The sequence below is a fragment of the Aulonocara sp. 'chitande type north' Nkhata Bay genome, linkage group LG15 (assembly GCF_057382095.1).
Source record: "Aulonocara sp. 'chitande type north' Nkhata Bay isolate Kocher_YH1m ecotype deep benthic linkage group LG15, A_spYH_male_GT1.1, whole genome shotgun sequence".
NCBI lineage: Eukaryota > Metazoa > Chordata > Actinopteri > Cichliformes > Cichlidae > Aulonocara > Aulonocara sp. 'chitande type north' Nkhata Bay.
In genome coordinates this window covers 1730562-1747906 of record NC_141358.1, presented here as the reverse complement: position 1 = coordinate 1747906, position 17345 = coordinate 1730562, and the positions used below count along the sequence as shown (strand labels likewise).

Sequence of the window (17345 nt, the reverse complement as noted above, 5' to 3'; positions counted from 1 at the left end):
TGCACAGGGATACAAACAGTGTGTATAGTCTCTGCAGAGATACAATGTTACATTTAAACCTCAAATTGGAAAAATATGCATTACCAAATCTGGAGATTTAATAGCTGTGGAGGTCTGTGGCTCAGCATCAGATTGTAAAGCTGCAACAGAAAATATACAGGAAATGTAGCCCTATGCGTGTTATGTAATCAGATCTGATATTTAAAAAGCCAAGATGACACACCAGAAAGTGTATCCTCACGAAGACACGACGTCTCATCTTCGGTTATCGAGTCGTCCTGAAACAAAAAGATCACACTCATCACTTTAAAGCCCGCTCCAACAAACATAAGCAGCTCGTGTTCAGATTAACATCTGCTACATTTTCACTGATTCTTTTAGTTTCGTTTCAAGTGATAAGAAGTTTCCTGGCCAAGTACATTTTATATGTGCAAGTCGTTAAGCCTTAAGGGCCTGGTCTTATTTAATGAATTTAGGGCAATTTTAAATGATCTGGATCCAGTTGCTTCCTGATAGCAGACAAGCACTTTTACTGTTTTTCTTTTTTTTTTTTTAATTGACACCAAAGTTTAAAATTGTATTGGTTTCTGTTTTATTTTCATTTATATTGCCTCTACTAAACTGGTCTACGATTTTGATGTGTGTGCAACTAAATTTATGCAAATTGTGATAGTTCTGCTCTTTGTTCACCAGGATAATCTCATTAAGGGGTCTCCCGCTGAAGAAGTTGTACTACTTTACTGTCAGGAAATAGAGAGACAAGAGAAATAAAGTGTTCTACAGGGTCAGTATGTGTCAGATAAATTTACCTGTGAAAAGCCTGATCACGTATGAGCTATACAGCTGCAAGACATTGTTTAGTTACTCTGAAAAATCAACAAACAAATTACCGTTTCCTCTGCTGTCACACAGCTCAAACAGTCTTCACCATCACCACTCGGCTTTTTTTGCTCTGCAGTAAAAACAAAAAAAAAAACAAAACTGCATGCATATCTAAAAAGAGGACTTCACAGAGAAACTGAATATTACTCAGAAGCAGTGAACTGTACACTCCCTGATCTGAAGTCTGATACCTGTGCAGACATCTGTTACGCAAGCCTCTTCAGCACAACAGGTCACTTCTTCAATCTCATCACCCTAAAAAAAATAAATAAATAACAAAAATAAATCTTGGTGATTAAAGTATTTGTAGTCTAATTTTACAATTCTGTAGCTTCAAATCCATTTCTGCATGCGAGTATATTTTGTAACCTCTGCTTGTTTTCCGTAGCAAATCCCAAATCAAAATCTGTGCTTTAACATATTTTTAAAATAGAAATTCAGAACAATGTTGAAATTATGTTTTACACTTCAAATTAGAGACTACACAATCAATATAAGAACTGCACACGGCAAAAAAATAAATACATTTTAAAAAGCCGATCTGAGGACATCACACAATATTTACTGAGCAATATATCCCAAGCCATGCATCCCATGAACTGATTGCAGATTTTGTTTGGTTTTTAGCCTTGTTGGTCAATGTGTTCTGTGCACTGTCACCACAATATCATTTTTTATTTATTTTTTTAAATACATGAGCAGTTACATGTCCCTGGTGGGACAATGCATCACCACTTAAAAGGCAGTTATTGGCAGTCAGAAGACAGCGCACATACAGACACACTCCACTATCTAGTTACCTTCTCCAGCGAGGACACCGTGTACGTGAGGGGCTCACTGGCAGCTTCGTCAGCGTCTGCGAGATCCAAACACAGACAAGCCGGAAAGAGTTTTAAATGGGGAATGATAGCTTACTTGCTTAAAAAAAATAACCACATCATTGGCATATCTATACTATATTGCCAAAAAGTATTCACTCATCTGCCTTCACCAACATATGAACTTAAGTTGCATTCCAATCTTAATCCAAAGGATTTAATATAATGTCCGGCTACCCTTTGCTTGCAGCTAAAACAGCTCTTCCATCTCTTCCACCACAAGGTCTAGAGTCTAGTGGCAGCATTCTTTACACCACTGCATCCAAGGACCTCTGCACCTCAGCATCTGCTGGCCCTGCTATGCGATTTTACATGACCTTCCACTGAGCTGCAAGCTGAGCTGCTGTCATTTCCAATCACTACTTCGTATTAATACTTAGTAGCGAGGACATTTCACAACTGAACTTGTTCCACAGGTGGCATGCTAACACAGTAACACACTGGAATTCACTGAGCTCCTGAGAGCGACCCATTCCTTTACAAATATTTGCAGTAGCAGTCTGCCAGCCTAGATACTTAATTCTATTTGCATGTGACCATGGAAGTGATTGGAACACTGAAATTCACCGATTTGGATGGGTGAGTGAATACTTTTGGCAATATGGTGTACTGTTATTTTCATGCGAGGTTCATGCTTGCAGCCTTGCATTTGAACTTAACATGTAAATATCAAACCTGGCAAAATCTTATCAAACCTGAATTTGGAATGTTGAGATGAACCAAGGACTCCTCATCGCTCACAGAGTCACTCTGAAATAGAGCAGATTAATCTTTACTCACCTGAGAGTTCCAGGTGGGACTATATCAGTGTAGTAAGAGCATTTTACCCTTAGTCACAACAGTAAATAATCAATCTGATATTTACTAATCATGACAAAAGCAGAACTGCTTAACATCTATACCAATATTACGGTATATCCTCGTCCCCAGCATACCTCAGCTTGTGTGGTAGCACATGGAACCTCTTGCTGACTCATCCCATCTCCGGCCTCACTTTCCGGTTCTTTGGGAGCACCTTTGTGGACAATTGCACCCATTTATACCCCATATCATCAGCCGGAGACATTTCTCAATACGAGTACTTGTGAGTACTTGTGTTCTTTTGAAACATCATCAGTTGTGTTTTCTCTCATCAGTAAAAACCATGACAAACTTTCACACCTTATACTAAACTGAATCAATTTCAGATTTAGTCTTCTATAGTCTTATGAAATGTAGTCAACTAAAACTAGACTAAAACTAAAAGCATTTAGATCCTTAAATTATGTCTAAAACTTAATGTTTCAAAAGACTATGACTTAAACTAAATCAACGCTGTAACTGTGGCCGTCAGCTGGCCAAACTACAGAAAGTAACCCTGTTGTTTTTTCATTCCCTTTCACTTTAAGCCTTTCAAAATGAAAAATCACCGTATCAAGAGTTGGATGACAAAATAAGAAGCACTCACTGCACAACTGCTCCTCAGGAGGCACAAGGGAGGGCAGCACTAATTCAGTCGGAATCTGAAGAAAAGAACAAAGTAAACAAAATGATGTCCTTGTCAATGTTCTAATAGTTGAATCCAATCAAATTTCTTGTACCCGTTTTGAGACTTCAGTTCCTAGATCAGTACTTTCCATGAGACTAACAGCGTTCCGCGGAACCTTGAGAAAATGGAAGATACCAATATGTACGTATGTGATCAACAATTTTAAATTACAGAATGACGCTTTAAAGTAGGGCTGTGCGATATGACTAAAATCTCATATCCTGATATGACATTTCTCATCCCGATAATGATATATATCACAATATAGTGCATTTTCTGTAAATTCCGTGAATCTTGGGCAACTCGACTTGTGTGAAGTGTTTTCATGCATGAAAATATATATTTTTAGTTACAAGTTGTAACGGACGCCATTTTCTTTGTGAGTATTTATTACATGGCGTAGTGCGGGGAAAAGCCTGTTCTAACGTTTGAGGTGTATTTTGAGCATCTGGCGGTTCTTTTTGGTTCTCGTCCATAAACTCTCACCGTACTCTTTCACGTGATTCGTGCGTAGGTGGTAGAAGAGGTTTGTCGTGTTTGAGTCTGAACTGGGGACCAGTTTGCAGCATAATTTGCATCGTACAGTTTTCTGGTCCGCGTCAGACTTTTCCTAACCAAACCATGTCTATGCTACATGTCTATGCCCCTCGTTTAGAAATAAGGTCCTCGATTTGTTTTGACTGGTCCTTCTGTTTGGAGCTAACTGGTTCTGCCTCATCAACGGCCATGCTGGTATTCTCTGTGCCTGCATGGTGGCCATCCAAACGATGAAAAAATATTGCCGTAAACGGTTTATTTTGCGACACCATGAAACAAATGATAGTGTATAATATGAAATTATAGATGTTTTAATTTTATCATCCGATATATTTCATCATATCGCACAGTCCTACTTTTAAGGCTTTTAAAAAGATCATCAGTTTATTTCGACATAATGAAGTTTAAATCTACCAATTTCACAGTTGTCCTACGGTTCAGGGAAGTACCACTTCCTACAGAAGCTGTTATTCCATCTTGGTTTTGGGCTAGATCTGGAAATAGAAAAAGGAAAATGCAACACATATGAAATCATTAACTTGCATAATAACTGACAACATGTGAGACTCAACTCTGAGTCCATCAGACTCCAGCAAGCAAATGTAATATTATTACACAGGTATTTTTCCAGAATGACATGGCATTCATTATGATTTGAGCAGATTTGAACTCAACCATATTGTGTGCTAACAAGGAGAAAAACATTTTTAAAAAGAGAAATTAAGCTCTTTCTTACCAGAAACATTCATGATGTCAAAGCTGTAGGAAACTGCGTTCATCTCTTCAAGTAGAGATACCTTGTCAGTTCTTGCAGTTCCCTCTAGGTCATCTGTTGTCTCTAAAAGGTTCTCATCCACTGGAGAACTTGAGACGTTGGGCCCAAAAGCGTCCATTACCAAGGCTTGCTCCTCTTCAGGTTCTTTGTTAGTGTCCTCCATGTTAAAGTTCATAGTCAAAACATTTTGGTCTTTGTCATCTTGGTTATCAAGTGGCGACAATATACTTTCATCTATACCACTATCACCAGGAAATCTGTCCTTGATCAATATTGCAGAGGCTTGGACTTCGATCTTCTCTGTGGAAACACTTTCTTCTTGGATCCCAAAAAACTCAAGATGAACTGAATCTTTAGAGGACTTTGGAGTACTTAATTTTTGTACCTCATCTTCTGTGCAAGGCTCAAACTGATCAGTGCTGAGCTCGTCACTGTTGTCTTTCTCAAAGTGGATATGAGATTTGTCTGCTTCTTGGGTTTTGGGATTCTCTACTTGATCGTCAGGTACCACAGACTCATTTACAGATGAGTCAGTCTGCACTGAAGCTTCATCTGAATCAGGCAGTTCATCTGCTTTGGCTTTATTTTCGGTTATGAAGCTCTTCCACCAGGTTTTCATCAACTCGTTTATCACCTGACCTTCGCATTCCACCTGCACAAAGATTGTTCCTGTAGCTCTTGCTAGTTTTGTGACAGTCAACTGCAACAGTTTAACATCTATGAGTGCAGACAATTCAACCTTTGCTACACTTTCCCAATATCCACACAAAACATCAAAGCCTTCAAGCTCGCACAAAAATGCCTGTGGTGGAATCTTCAACAAGCAAGGTGGCATTTCTCTCACATCTGTTATGCTGACTCTAGTCTTGTTTCCATAGTCCAAAAAGAAAACAGAGAGCTCACCCTCATTTTTGTCAATGACCTCTGCACGATACCAAAACTCATCGTCTAAAAAGCGAGCAATACATAGACTTCCAGGAACAAGAGCATCTGGATCAATATGGTTCTGACCTGATGAATTCTCAACTTCTGAGAGACCTAATAAGATCTCATCATGTTCTTCTGAACTAGCAGACTGACACCAGAAAGTCTGATCATCATTTATGACTGTGACATAGGCTTCCAATTTCTGCCCCTCAAAAAGGTCTTCCAGAAAGTTATGTGGGGAGCAGTGGCTCAGCACTGATCTCTCTGGCACTTCTCTGATATCAGATACCTGGGATGGCTCCTTCCTTTCCTTTACTTGCTCAAGTTTCTCTGAAGTGATTTCAGGATCTACAGTAGGCACTTTATACGTAACCTTCACACCATTGTCTTCAAGGTTAACTTCCCACACAGACCCAATTTTCCTGACAAACTGGCACTTGAACACTTTTTCTCCACTGCTAGAAATCTTTTCTTTGAAAGCAGACACCACATCTGGATCAACTACAACCTCTTCCCCAAGACCAGCAGCATCACTCAGCATACAGTGTGTGCTGTACATTGGCAGCTGCAAGAATTTCTCGTGGAGTCTGCCCATCTTGGAAAGTGGAGTCATGACTGTATTGCCAAAATCAACAAACTCAATGAGAGCCATTGCATCACCATGGAGTTCTCTTACAACTGCTCGGTACCATGAGGAATCATCTGCGAACTGTGCTTGAACAAGGTCACCTGGCAGCAATTCTTTGAGCCTGTTGGTTTCTGGAGTTGAATTGGGGTCATTGAGCTTTTCTACCAGGGAAAATATATGATCCTCATCCCTTACACAGTGCACATAGAAACTTAATGGGCTGTTGCAATGTGACATGTAGACATCTGCTACCATACCAGGTGTGACAGAATTTGAGGGCAAGTCTGAAAGTTTAGGAAGCTTTTCAGCATTACTTTCCTTTTGGGATTCTGTGCCATTTACTGTTGACTTGAGTTTCTTGGTATCTGTTGGAAGATCTGAAGATCTGACATTGCCACCAGCAGATGACTGCCTTTGCTGTGGAGGTGTGTACAACTCTAGTTGTGGACTCTTGATCCTTTGACCATTTTCATGAACTGACTTTGTTTTGTTCCAAAGTTTCATTTCATTAGATTTCCTGTCATCCCTTAAAGTAAAAGGAGGTTTTGAAGCAGAGAAACTGTTTTTCTTCAGGAATTGTGTGTCATCTTCCATTTTTGTGGTCCGTTTTGTCGTCTTTTGCAAATAACTCGGTGAAGCCTCAAAAGCTCTCCGACCATGGCAAACAACCTGGCTTTCTGTGTGCATCTCAATCTGAAACTTTTTCTTGAGCTTTGAATTGATCTGAGTGTTTCCAAGATAGAGCTCAACTAGCACTTTCCCATCAGGTTCTCTGGCCACTACTAGCGCTCGGAATTTGCATTCTGTTGCAGTTGTCTCAAACCAGCTGTTCACCTCACTGGAAACATTCGCAGGGACATCAGAAAGACCACACACCACTGCTTGCACAGGTACAGACATGATGTCGTTTGCCTCTCTGGGAACTGGGAGCAAGTCAGATTTATCTACTTCAATAGTGTCCCCGTAATCCACAAAGTGAACCAGGAGTGCTGGCTTTGTGGCCTTGATCTGCCCTCTGTACCACTGCCCATCAGTATACCTTGCAAAGCACAGAGTTCCAAAGACTGCTGGAAGCTTCACATTCTCAAGCTGACGACAAAAACTGCTCACTTTCATCTTGAGGTCATTAATCACATCAGCATTCTTTTCAAGCTGGCAGTAGAACTGATTGACATTGTTCACACATGTCACTGTGACCTCTTCCTCCATCCCAGTTTTGACACTGTGTGTTGAGTAGTAGTATGTATCCAGATGAAAAGATGGTCCCATAGCTTTTTTGGGAGGTGTACCTTTCATGACATTTACCATACTAGTGCAAATACTCTCAAATGGAGTTTCTAGATCCACAATGTTGAAAACAATCTTCTGCTCACTGCACATGACAGCATATATGGTGCATTTCAGAATCACAAAGTTGGAAGCAGCCGAGTCCACAAAGTTTTTAAACCTTTCTACTGCCTCTTCGCTCCACTCAGTTACAGCAGATGTAGGGTCATTGGGATTCCACAAACTGCATCGAAAAGCCTGACCATGCAGAGTAAGAAATTCTGGGCTGATTCTCCTCAGGTCTTGGAAGGAGACTGTCTCTGTCTGGCCATAGTCAACAAACAACACATCCACATGAGCAGTTTCATGTTTATGAATCGCAAGGGCCCTGTACCACAATCCGTTACCAGGGTGACGAGCAACACAAGCCGTTTCAACATTTGGCTGAAACTCACTGCCTGCATAGTGTGCCTGTATGTCATCCATGAGCAATTTCAAGAGTCCTGCATTATAAACTAGCTGGCACCAAAAGTCGCTTGGGCTCTCAATGAAGGACACATTGACATCAAGGACACTTCCGATAGGAAACATGTGTTCCTTAAAGGTAGCCATTCTTCCTTTTTTCTGGCTAAGGCCAAATATGTTTTGGACTTGGAGAGCCAATCCAGTGTTCTTATTCCCACATAGTGGGCTGGCAACTGGATATTGTGTGGGAGGCGTAATAGCAGGATGCATTGTGTCTTTGCACTGCCCTGGTTTGTCAGCCTTTTCAGCAAGACCAGAACTACACAACAGTGTACTGACTTGTTGTTCTCCCTCTGCTTTGGGATCTGTCAGATGGACAACATAGCCACTATCATATTTGGCCAGTACATGTACTTTTAGTTCTTTATCAGTTACTGCTTTTCTGAAAAAGGCAGAGGCACTCTGACTCCATCTCCCATCTTTAGGTCTGACACCAGCCAGAGTACATTTTAGTGCCAATCGTGGCAGCTTTTTGAACTCAGCAGGAAGTATCCTGAGGTTTCTCCTATTGACCACTTCTGTATTTCCATAATCAACAAAGAATACCTCGACCTGTGTCTCACCAACTTCAGTCACAGTTGCTCTGTAGAAATCACCATCTGCTGCTTTGACTGCACAGTAGAGTCCAACAGTTGGAATTCTAACAGATCCTTTATTCAGAGAATCTTTGTAGAGATGGTAGATAGTATCCATTAATTCATTCAACTGCTTTGTATAGTTTTGCGTTTGGATGTAAAACTCTGATGGGTTTGTTACATGCTGAACAACTGCCACATGTGAGGAGTTTAGCAGGAGAACTTCAGCAGGCACCCTCTCTGCAACTGCTTTCCCTTCTTTTTCTTCCACAACTTCTCCAGGAGTTAGCATCGTTCTTTCTTGCTGGGCTGGATGCGGTTTCCTGTGTGCTGTGTTGCGAATAGCATAATCTTCCAGTGTTTTTTCACAGTCCAGCAAACAGCCCTCTTTGGAACCAAACAAGATGTTCATGTTTGTATTGTCATCTCCATAAAGAGTGACATAGTGAACACCCTCTGAGATGCTTTGGTACTCAAATTTGGCAATCATCGTCTTGTACAGCAGGAGAGACTTGAGGTAGTCAATTTGGGTGGTTGTCCATCCTACCCCTTTGTCAATAACTCCATGGAGAGAGCAGATGTAGGTGACAACTGGCATCCTAAAGAACTCTGCAGCCAGTGACCTTACATTCTCCACTTTAACAAACTCTTTGGTTCCACTGTCAACATTCAATACTTCCACCATGTTACTGGTTGGAAATACCTGCTGTAGAATAGAGCGGTACCATTTGCCATCACTTCCTCTTGCAGAACATGGAGACCCAATCATATCTGGGCCTATAATGCAATTGGGCATTCTCCCTTCGCAGCTCTGTGTAAGCTGATCTGACAGTTTCTTCAGTTCTTGAGAGAAGACCTTTAACTGGCAAAAAATCCTCTGTGGGTTTGTCACTTCTGTTACAACGACTGTCTCTACAGTTCCTCCCTGTAGCTCTGGGTACATGAACACCTCTTGCTTGCGCAGTTGTTCAACAGGTCCCACGGACAGCCGTTTGATCTCTGGAAAAACCTCAGCTCCACTATGGGGCTGCACTGACTTCAGGACAAAGTCCTGGAAGATGTTTGGGGATAGTTTCTTAGCAAATCCCATCTCATACATTTGTTTGGATATGCAAGGTATGTGTAGGAGGAATGTTCTGTTCAGGTCTAGTACTTGCTGAACATGTGCTGAAACACACTTCCCAGTTAGAGATTTCAGAAATTCAAGCGCCATTGGGGACCATTTGTTCTCAAGTGACAGTGGTAGCACATTAGCTAGCACACAAAACTCCACTTCAGGAGGCAGTTGGAAATGCTCCTTTTTACTCCATGCAAGCCTACTTGTGTTGGCACGGCATGTTGTTCCTTTGTCAATGAGGAACACTGTGTATTTCGAGCCATTACTTGAGACTATGCGAGCCCTATACCAAATACTCTCAATCTGAACCAAGCACTGGTCACCAGGTTTTCCTTCCAGTTCTTGCAAAGAGTCCCCAGGGGACTGGATGTCTTTGGCTAGACGTTCATACTCTGCAGTCCTCTCCAGGCTAAATTTTCCCCAGAATTCCACAAGTACACAATAGGGATGCACATGGACCCTGGATATGAGAACAGTTACATCTGATCCTCGTGTAGGGAGTCCTAAGATTGACGACATTTTGGCAGTTTTATCAAATCTAGCTACCCATGATTTGTCACCTCTCAACACCGCTGCATGAGGATCTGGATCTTATCTGGAAAACACAAGAGCGCACACACACACACACTAAATGTAACAACCAGTGGTATAAATTTGACGTTGCCTCATTTGAGTTATCACATTCACAAGATTCTTAGAAAACTTGACCTCTGACCTTGAGATTTGCCACTGAGATTTGAACTTCTCCAAGATTTTTTAGCAGATACATACATGGTATGAGTTTCAGAATCCTGAAACTGAATTCAGAAGCCCCATTCTTGAGTTACTGCATTCACAAACTTGTGTCCACGGCGTGGTTATATCACCTACCCCTAATTTATGTAGTAGAGCAGCAGTTCCCAACCTTTTTTGCCCCATGAACGGTTTAATGTCCGATAATATTTTCACGGAAGGGCCTTTAAGGTGTGGCGGATAAATAAAACAAAATAAAATTATACAACCAAGACAAAAACTCTGGTATTTTGTAAATATAATAATAAACGCAAATTCACTGTGTAATTTCATTAGCAGCGTCCTCCTAAAAGGCGCCAACAACATTAGGAGTAACATCCTCCTCTCTGCCCCTTAATGCTCTCTGGTCACTATAGTAATAGGTTAATAGGTTTTCCCTCAATCAAAGGAAACAAAACAAGAAACAAAACATCAATCAAAAAATTGCTCTTTTTTATTCGGGCTACTTAAATTTATTTTGGGCTACCAAAAACTGAAGAGCCCCTGCCCGAAGGGCTACCAGGGATTTTGAAATTTTGCGAGCCCTGGAACAGGCTTTTCCCCGCAGCACGCTGTGAAATAAATACTTACCAAGAAAACGGCGGCCGTTACAACTTATGTCTAAAAATGTATAGTTTCATACATCGGTTAAAACACTCTACTCCAGCTACATGACGACCAGCTGGAAACACTTCACGCAAGTCGAGCTCCCCGAGATTCACAGAATTTACAGAAAATGTTAAATTTTTGTGATTTATATCGTTATCGGGACGATAGATGTCTTATATCTAGATGGCACCAGCAGTATGCACGGCGACACGTCCGTCAACTCTGCTAGCTTTGCTTTGGCTTTCGCTAGCCTTATCCTTCTCTATTTTATCCCAAAATGCCCTCGCTCTGCGTGTGTACAATCGCCAGTTACTCTTAGAAATCAAAGCATCGTATACCCTGGCTCTTAAGCAAACTGAGACAGGAGATAGAATAGAATAGCCTTTGTCATTGTACAGAGTACAACGAAATTGGAGATGATTATGGGCCTCCTCCACCACTTTTTGAGCCCTGTATCCCGGTTTATCTGTGCCAACACACATACACCACTTCCTGGAAGAAGCGCCCGAGGAAACGGGGAAAGCGGGCTGGTACACTCATCAAAGTCCGAGCTCTTCTCCGTGCTTCTCGTGGAACTACTGGACCAGCAGAGTGCGTCTTTAGATGAATCCTGCCTGTTGTCCCTGGAGCTCCCACGACACTTGATCCCCCGCTCTCAGCTTTTTATTTCCCTGAGTGGCCTGGGACCCGTGGATGCGGCGTGGACCACGGAAATCTTCGCACACTTAACCGAGCTGGAACATCTGATGTTAGGATCTACACACTCCAAATGGCTTTACTAAATGTAAGATCATTAGCAAACAAGACGTTTGAATTAAATGACTTCCTAAAGTCACAACAGTTGGACTTTCTGAGTCTGTAGCTTTTTCGGGGCTGGTCCCTCCTAATTTCTCATTCTTCAGCCTCCCTCGGTCCTCTGGTAGGGGGGGAGGCTTAGCCACTGTGTTCAACGCTCGATTTCATTGCCATCAAACATTACAGCACGACTCATTTTCTAGTTTTGAACTCCAGCTGTTTGAGTTACACCTGAATTCTGCTGCGCCTTTACTGTGTGCCCTCATATATCGCCCTCCCAAGTTTAACAAGGATTTTATCAAAGAGTTTTCAGGTTTTATGGCTGGAATCGTTCTTAAATTTGACAGTTTTTTAATCCTTGGTGATTGTAACATCTATGTCTGCTGTGACTAAACTTTTGGTCAAGGACTTTTTAAATATTATTGACTCTTAACTTGATCCAGTGGGTTACTGGTCCCACGTAGGGCTGGGCGATATGACCCAAAATTCATATCTCGATATTTTTTAGCTGGATGGCGATATAAGATATATATCTCGATATTTTTTTTAAGCCATAAAGTAAGAACAAAAAGAGAGTTCTTAGTCAAAGCTGTGTCCCAGATGTCACACAGGCACTTTTATTGACATACAGCGCAGATGTACATGAAAAATTACTCAAAATTAAATTATGAGCATTCATTAAATAATAATGCTCCATAAATAAAAGAAAACAATGTTGTTTTTGTGCTAAACAAAGAGCTCACAATTGTGCAGTCAAAATGTAAACTAAAAGACGCTGAGCGTAATAACAAAGACAGACAGATTTCACAGCTGCTCTGTTCCCAAGTTCTACTGCATGACTGACAGCCTGGAGTTTGAAATCCGCTTCATAACCACGTCTCTTACAGGTGCTATTTATGGTCCTTATACACACACACAATACGGTAATACTACGTTGAAGCACAGTACGTATCACTCCGCGAAGCTCCTCAGTAGCCGTAATGCGCCGACAATCTATCAAGCAGTGCAGCTCCGTAACTTACCAAAGTCGAACTAAAACATTTTTGACAGACTGCTGAGCGCCGTGTACCACATAAAATCGGTTCGCGGCCATCAAGCACAACCAGAATTCATACATAAGGCGCGCTATTAACTTTTGAGAGAATGAAAGGATTTTAGGGTTAGCGCGGTTAGCATGGTTAGCTCGTTAGCATGGTTAGCTCGTTAGCATGGTTAGCTCGTTAACACGTTGACGCCGTCCAGCCCCACGCATGGGGCGATGCGCAGTAACTCGTTAACGGAGATTTGCCGTGTCCATCTTGTCGCTGCCTGCACGTGAAGCGATGGGGGAGGAGGGGGAGTTGTCTTCAGTGAAGGAGAGAGGCGAGGCCGAGTAACGTTGCGTAGAGACAAAAGTGGACGAAAGAGAGGCAAACTTGTGGCTTTGTTAGTTTATGTGATAATTCTGGAGTCACTTCTTCACCAAGTATGTGCGATGATTTTTTAAAGCATTTTTTAATGACAAGATCCTATTGATTAGGGCCCTTGTCTCGCTGTCTGCTGCCTCAGATCAGAGTCCTTCTCCTGTGTGCTCAGCTGTCTTAGAGCAGTTTGATCCCGTCTCCCTTAAGGACTTGACCGCGGTAGTTAGTAACCTAAGATCATCACACTGCCCCTCTGATTGTCTCCCCCCGAGCTTGCTTAAAAGCACTTTTAATACTGTTGGGCCTTTTATCCTGAGATTAATTAATACGTCCCTTGCTACAGGCTACGTCCCATCATGCTTTAATAGTCGTGGAAGCAAAACAGCAAAATTCATGACGACATTGATCAAATGTGAAGCGCAGTTTGCTGCTTCTTTTGCTGCTGGCTCTGTGAATTTTGGCTGGAGAGAGAAAAACCTGCAGCTCAGAATCAGCGCAAAAAGACGTAAACACAGCGAACAGTTGGTCGCACAGGTGCAACCAATTTTTTTTTTTTTTTTTTTTTTTTTTTTAGTCGCACCACTGAAAAATTTGGTCGCACTCTAGAGCCCTGCTTGAGCAATTTAAATCTTTACTAAAGACACATTTCTATGCCCTGGCTTTTAACACACTATGACCCAAGCATTTTGGTCTTATTTGAATTAGTTTAGTTATTGTTTTAATTCTTTTACTGTCCTTTTATTGTTTTTTTTATTGTTATTATTGTATTACATTGTTGCTTTTTAATACCATTTTCATATTGTTAAGCACTTTGTGCAGCATCGGCTGTTTGAAATGTGCTATATAAATAAATTTGACCTTGACCTTATATCGGGATATGAGATTTGGTCATATCGCACAGCCCTATTATAATTATTTATAAAGTGTTTTTTACAAACTAACATTAGGTAACCGATGGATTTTCCAGTTTGAGTGCAGCTGGTCAAACAGCCAAAGAATATTCTCAGTTTCTTAAAACCATTTTGCAGCCAGTGACAGCACAAAAGTGAACACTTAAACTGACTTTTAGTGTCGTTGTTTTCCTTAGCGATTCAGTCACTAGTTAGCTAACATAAACTAATGTAATTCTATTAGCCTCAACCAACCACATGAGGTCACATTCCATACTGACGGAAGATGGCGCAAAACATAAGACTTTAAGCACTTGTACTTGTACTTATGTTAGTTTTTGAAAGCAAAGCTTAATGATGTAAATTAAGCTTTACGTGTAGAGTTTCAAGCCCCATTTGAGTAGCGTTTATGTAAAAATACAGTAGTCGTGTCCAAATTCATGGGCTGCATCCTCCCGAGGACCCGGCCTTCGCAGTCTACGTGGGCCAGGTCCTCAGAAGGTCGGGTAGGCCGGAAGTAAACAGCTGTGAAATTGGACGGTCTAGCCTTCTGAGTAGCGTCACCGCTGTCTCGGTGGAGTTTAATAAACTCGGCTGTCTGCTCCTTGCTATCTAAAATATAACAGGACACTGGCGTAAATTCTCGACCATCTCACACTTCTGTTTAATCAGTTTTCTGTTTGACGTTTATTCAGCTGTGTGAAAACCAAGGAGGAACCCACCAGGGGGATTAATAAAGTTTTATTTTATCTAATCTAATAACTTTAATCTCAGCCAAACCGATTTACTCGCGAACAAATAAAACACTGAAAAAAGCCCAACAATAACATTTGTAGGTTGTCTAAGTGACTTATATATTACGTTTAACCTGAGTAGCGAAAGTCGGTGATCTGAAAATGATGTGCCGGGAGTTGTGTCGTTCTCAGCGGCTCTAGTGACCCTCAAGCTCTCGGCTAGCTATCGAGCTGGTGGGTAACAGACGTCTCCGAAAACGTCGGAGCACTTTTGCAAATATGCGATATCTTGATAACCTGAGCAGATATTTGAAGTTTACACACCCACATTCTCGCCTGAAAATATGTTAAAAGTTTATTTTGTGACCCAGAAAGATTAAAAAGAGTAATTTTAAAACTTAGTAGCGGCCGCCATTGCCGGAAACTGGAGTTTGGCTGGGCCGCGCTATGAATTCTGGGATATGGTGGGCCACGAAGGACACACCCAACCCATCCTTCAAATTCGAGGAAAAGGACGCATTTGCCGGCTGCATTCGGAGGAGTCTACGAATTTGGACAGCCTTCGGCACGTCGCTGTGACGTAATCGGTCTACGAATTTTGACCCTATTTTTCTTCCTTTCATCTGATTGGTCAATGTCATGTCAATCACAAATGTAACAATCCAATCAGAGAACAGATGGGTTTGGCCGTCGGAAGGCCGCTTTTTTTGAACTGCAGGTCTTTGAAGGAAATAAATGCCCTTTTACATGCCAACCCAGCGTTTTCCTTCATCACCACAAAGGAAAACAGTCTGTGGTCGTCCGAGTTTGGTGATTTTTGTGTCACAGGTCTACGTGTTTAATATAGGGACTACCACAGCCTTTTCAACAGTGCTGCGGAACGCAGGGTGGGGGCGGGCAGTGTTTTGTAAATGACAGTCTTCATTACAAAGCTTTCTTCGTTATGAATTAGCATACATGTTTTTACATTTGAAGAACTAGCAAAAAAACCAAACTCTTGTAGAGGACATAAAGTCAGAGATAGAAACGACAAGGAGCAGGTGCATCTAGTACAGGTAGAGCTGCTGCAAAAACCCACAGAGCCCAGCAGCCAGCGCAACAAATTCTGGATCCTTTGCTTTTAGTTAGCAGTTAGCATTAGCAGCACATCCTGCTCTGATGTGAAAGGACTTTTATGCTGCGCACTGTGACTCACAGCAATGGTCCCAGGTCAGCCCTGACTTTGTGTTAAACTAATCCTAAAGTAATAACGGTATTTCTAACCACTGATATACCACAACTTTTTCCTTTCAACAGCTACTGAAAGTTAGGGGACCTAGCTGCTATTGGATATTTATATAGAGATCCTCCAGCTTCAAACTGTATTACCCTTCAAGGACCTGCAGTTCAAAAAAAAGCGCCCCTCCGACAGCCAAACCCATCTCTGCTCTCTGATTGGATTGTTACATTTGTGATTGACATGACATTGGCCAATCAGATGAAAGGAAGAAAAATGGGGTCAAAATTCGTACTTGTAACTTGCAGGGGTTTTTTTGACACACAAGTCCACACACAAATCTTTTTTACGCACGCACAAATTCTTTTTACACATACGAAACTGATTTACAAGTACAAAATATTTATGACTACATTTTGAGCCCGTAGACCCGCTCTGCAGAGAACTTCACAGGCATACATTAAATTACTGGGTTGCAGTGATGATAAGTAAATGTGTCTAACAGTGGGGTCAAGTAAAGCCTCAACCGTCTAAATAGCAGGAACTTTTTCTTCTTTTTTTTCCACGACAAGATTAAACTTCGAAATTTTAAATATACTTTTCAATTATTTTAAATATTTTAAACGAGGCGAAAAACGGGACACATGTTATCACAGAAATGTTTGACATCATCTTGAAAATTAGCACTATTAGCACAACCCTATCGTTTAGTTATTGTCTTTTCTGACAGTCCAGTCTAGTGTCAGAAAACAACATTATTCCAAACCTTTCATGTTAAGAACTTATTTTAATGCTAACTAATTACCTATTATCACACGTTACTTCAATAACGCAAAAGCTAGCATCATATCAGGTACTAAGTTAATAGGCGAGGGCTCATTATGATGATTGTCCCTCAGTTTAAAAGCACACAGAATTATAGTAGCGAACCATGCAGGATTTAGTACATAACTTACCGTTTTTACACCTTGAAATCCTGCCGAGTGTTCTGGAAGTACCGTCGACGTTAGCTCCTTGAAGACCTGCCACCGTTAGCCTAGCCAAAAAGAAAAAAAAACGCCCGTAGCCCCAGCGGCGCTAAACTTCTCCTCACCTAAACTTTGCAGATTTAACCCAGTGAGCTAAATGTTAGTCCAGGCTCGGTGTTTTTATCGTTTCGTGTAATTTGTCTACCACTTTTAAAGACTGATTTTCGTGGTAACAAAATAATCGAACTCGACGACCGATTACCGTTAACACGTCCAACTCCCAACCACGCGCGTGCCCAAAGTCGTTTCCCTCCTCCCCAC

The 17345-nt window shown here is 41.4% G+C and overlaps 1 protein-coding gene across 3 annotated transcripts in view; it reads right to left on the bottom strand.

Annotated features, from left to right (window-relative positions):
* The window catches only part of tdrd6a (tudor domain containing 6a), a 21543-nt gene extending 4198 nt beyond the window's left edge, over window positions 1–17345 (bottom strand). For 2 of the 3 annotated variants that reach the window (XM_086264716.1, XM_086264717.1), the window contains exons 1-12: window positions 17013–17344; window positions 4562–10233; window positions 4240–4319; window positions 3341–3403; window positions 3208–3262; window positions 2696–2775; window positions 2456–2510; window positions 1683–1738; window positions 1074–1137; window positions 891–952; window positions 224–278; window positions 85–140 (exon numbers count right to left, since the gene is read on the bottom strand). In XM_086264716.1, coding sequence (XP_086120842.1) covers window positions 85–140; window positions 224–278; window positions 891–952; window positions 1074–1137; window positions 1683–1738; window positions 2456–2510; window positions 2696–2775; window positions 3208–3262; window positions 3341–3403; window positions 4240–4319; window positions 4562–10157 — 6222 coding nt within the window. In that variant the 5' untranslated portion in view covers window positions 10158–10233; window positions 17013–17344. Of the gene's footprint in view, window positions 1–84; window positions 141–223; window positions 279–890; window positions 953–1073; window positions 1138–1682; window positions 1739–2455; window positions 2511–2695; window positions 2776–3207; window positions 3263–3340; window positions 3404–4239; window positions 4320–4561; window positions 10234–17012 lie in introns of all 3 variants that reach the window. The other variant, XM_086264718.1, reaches the window with a different exon arrangement.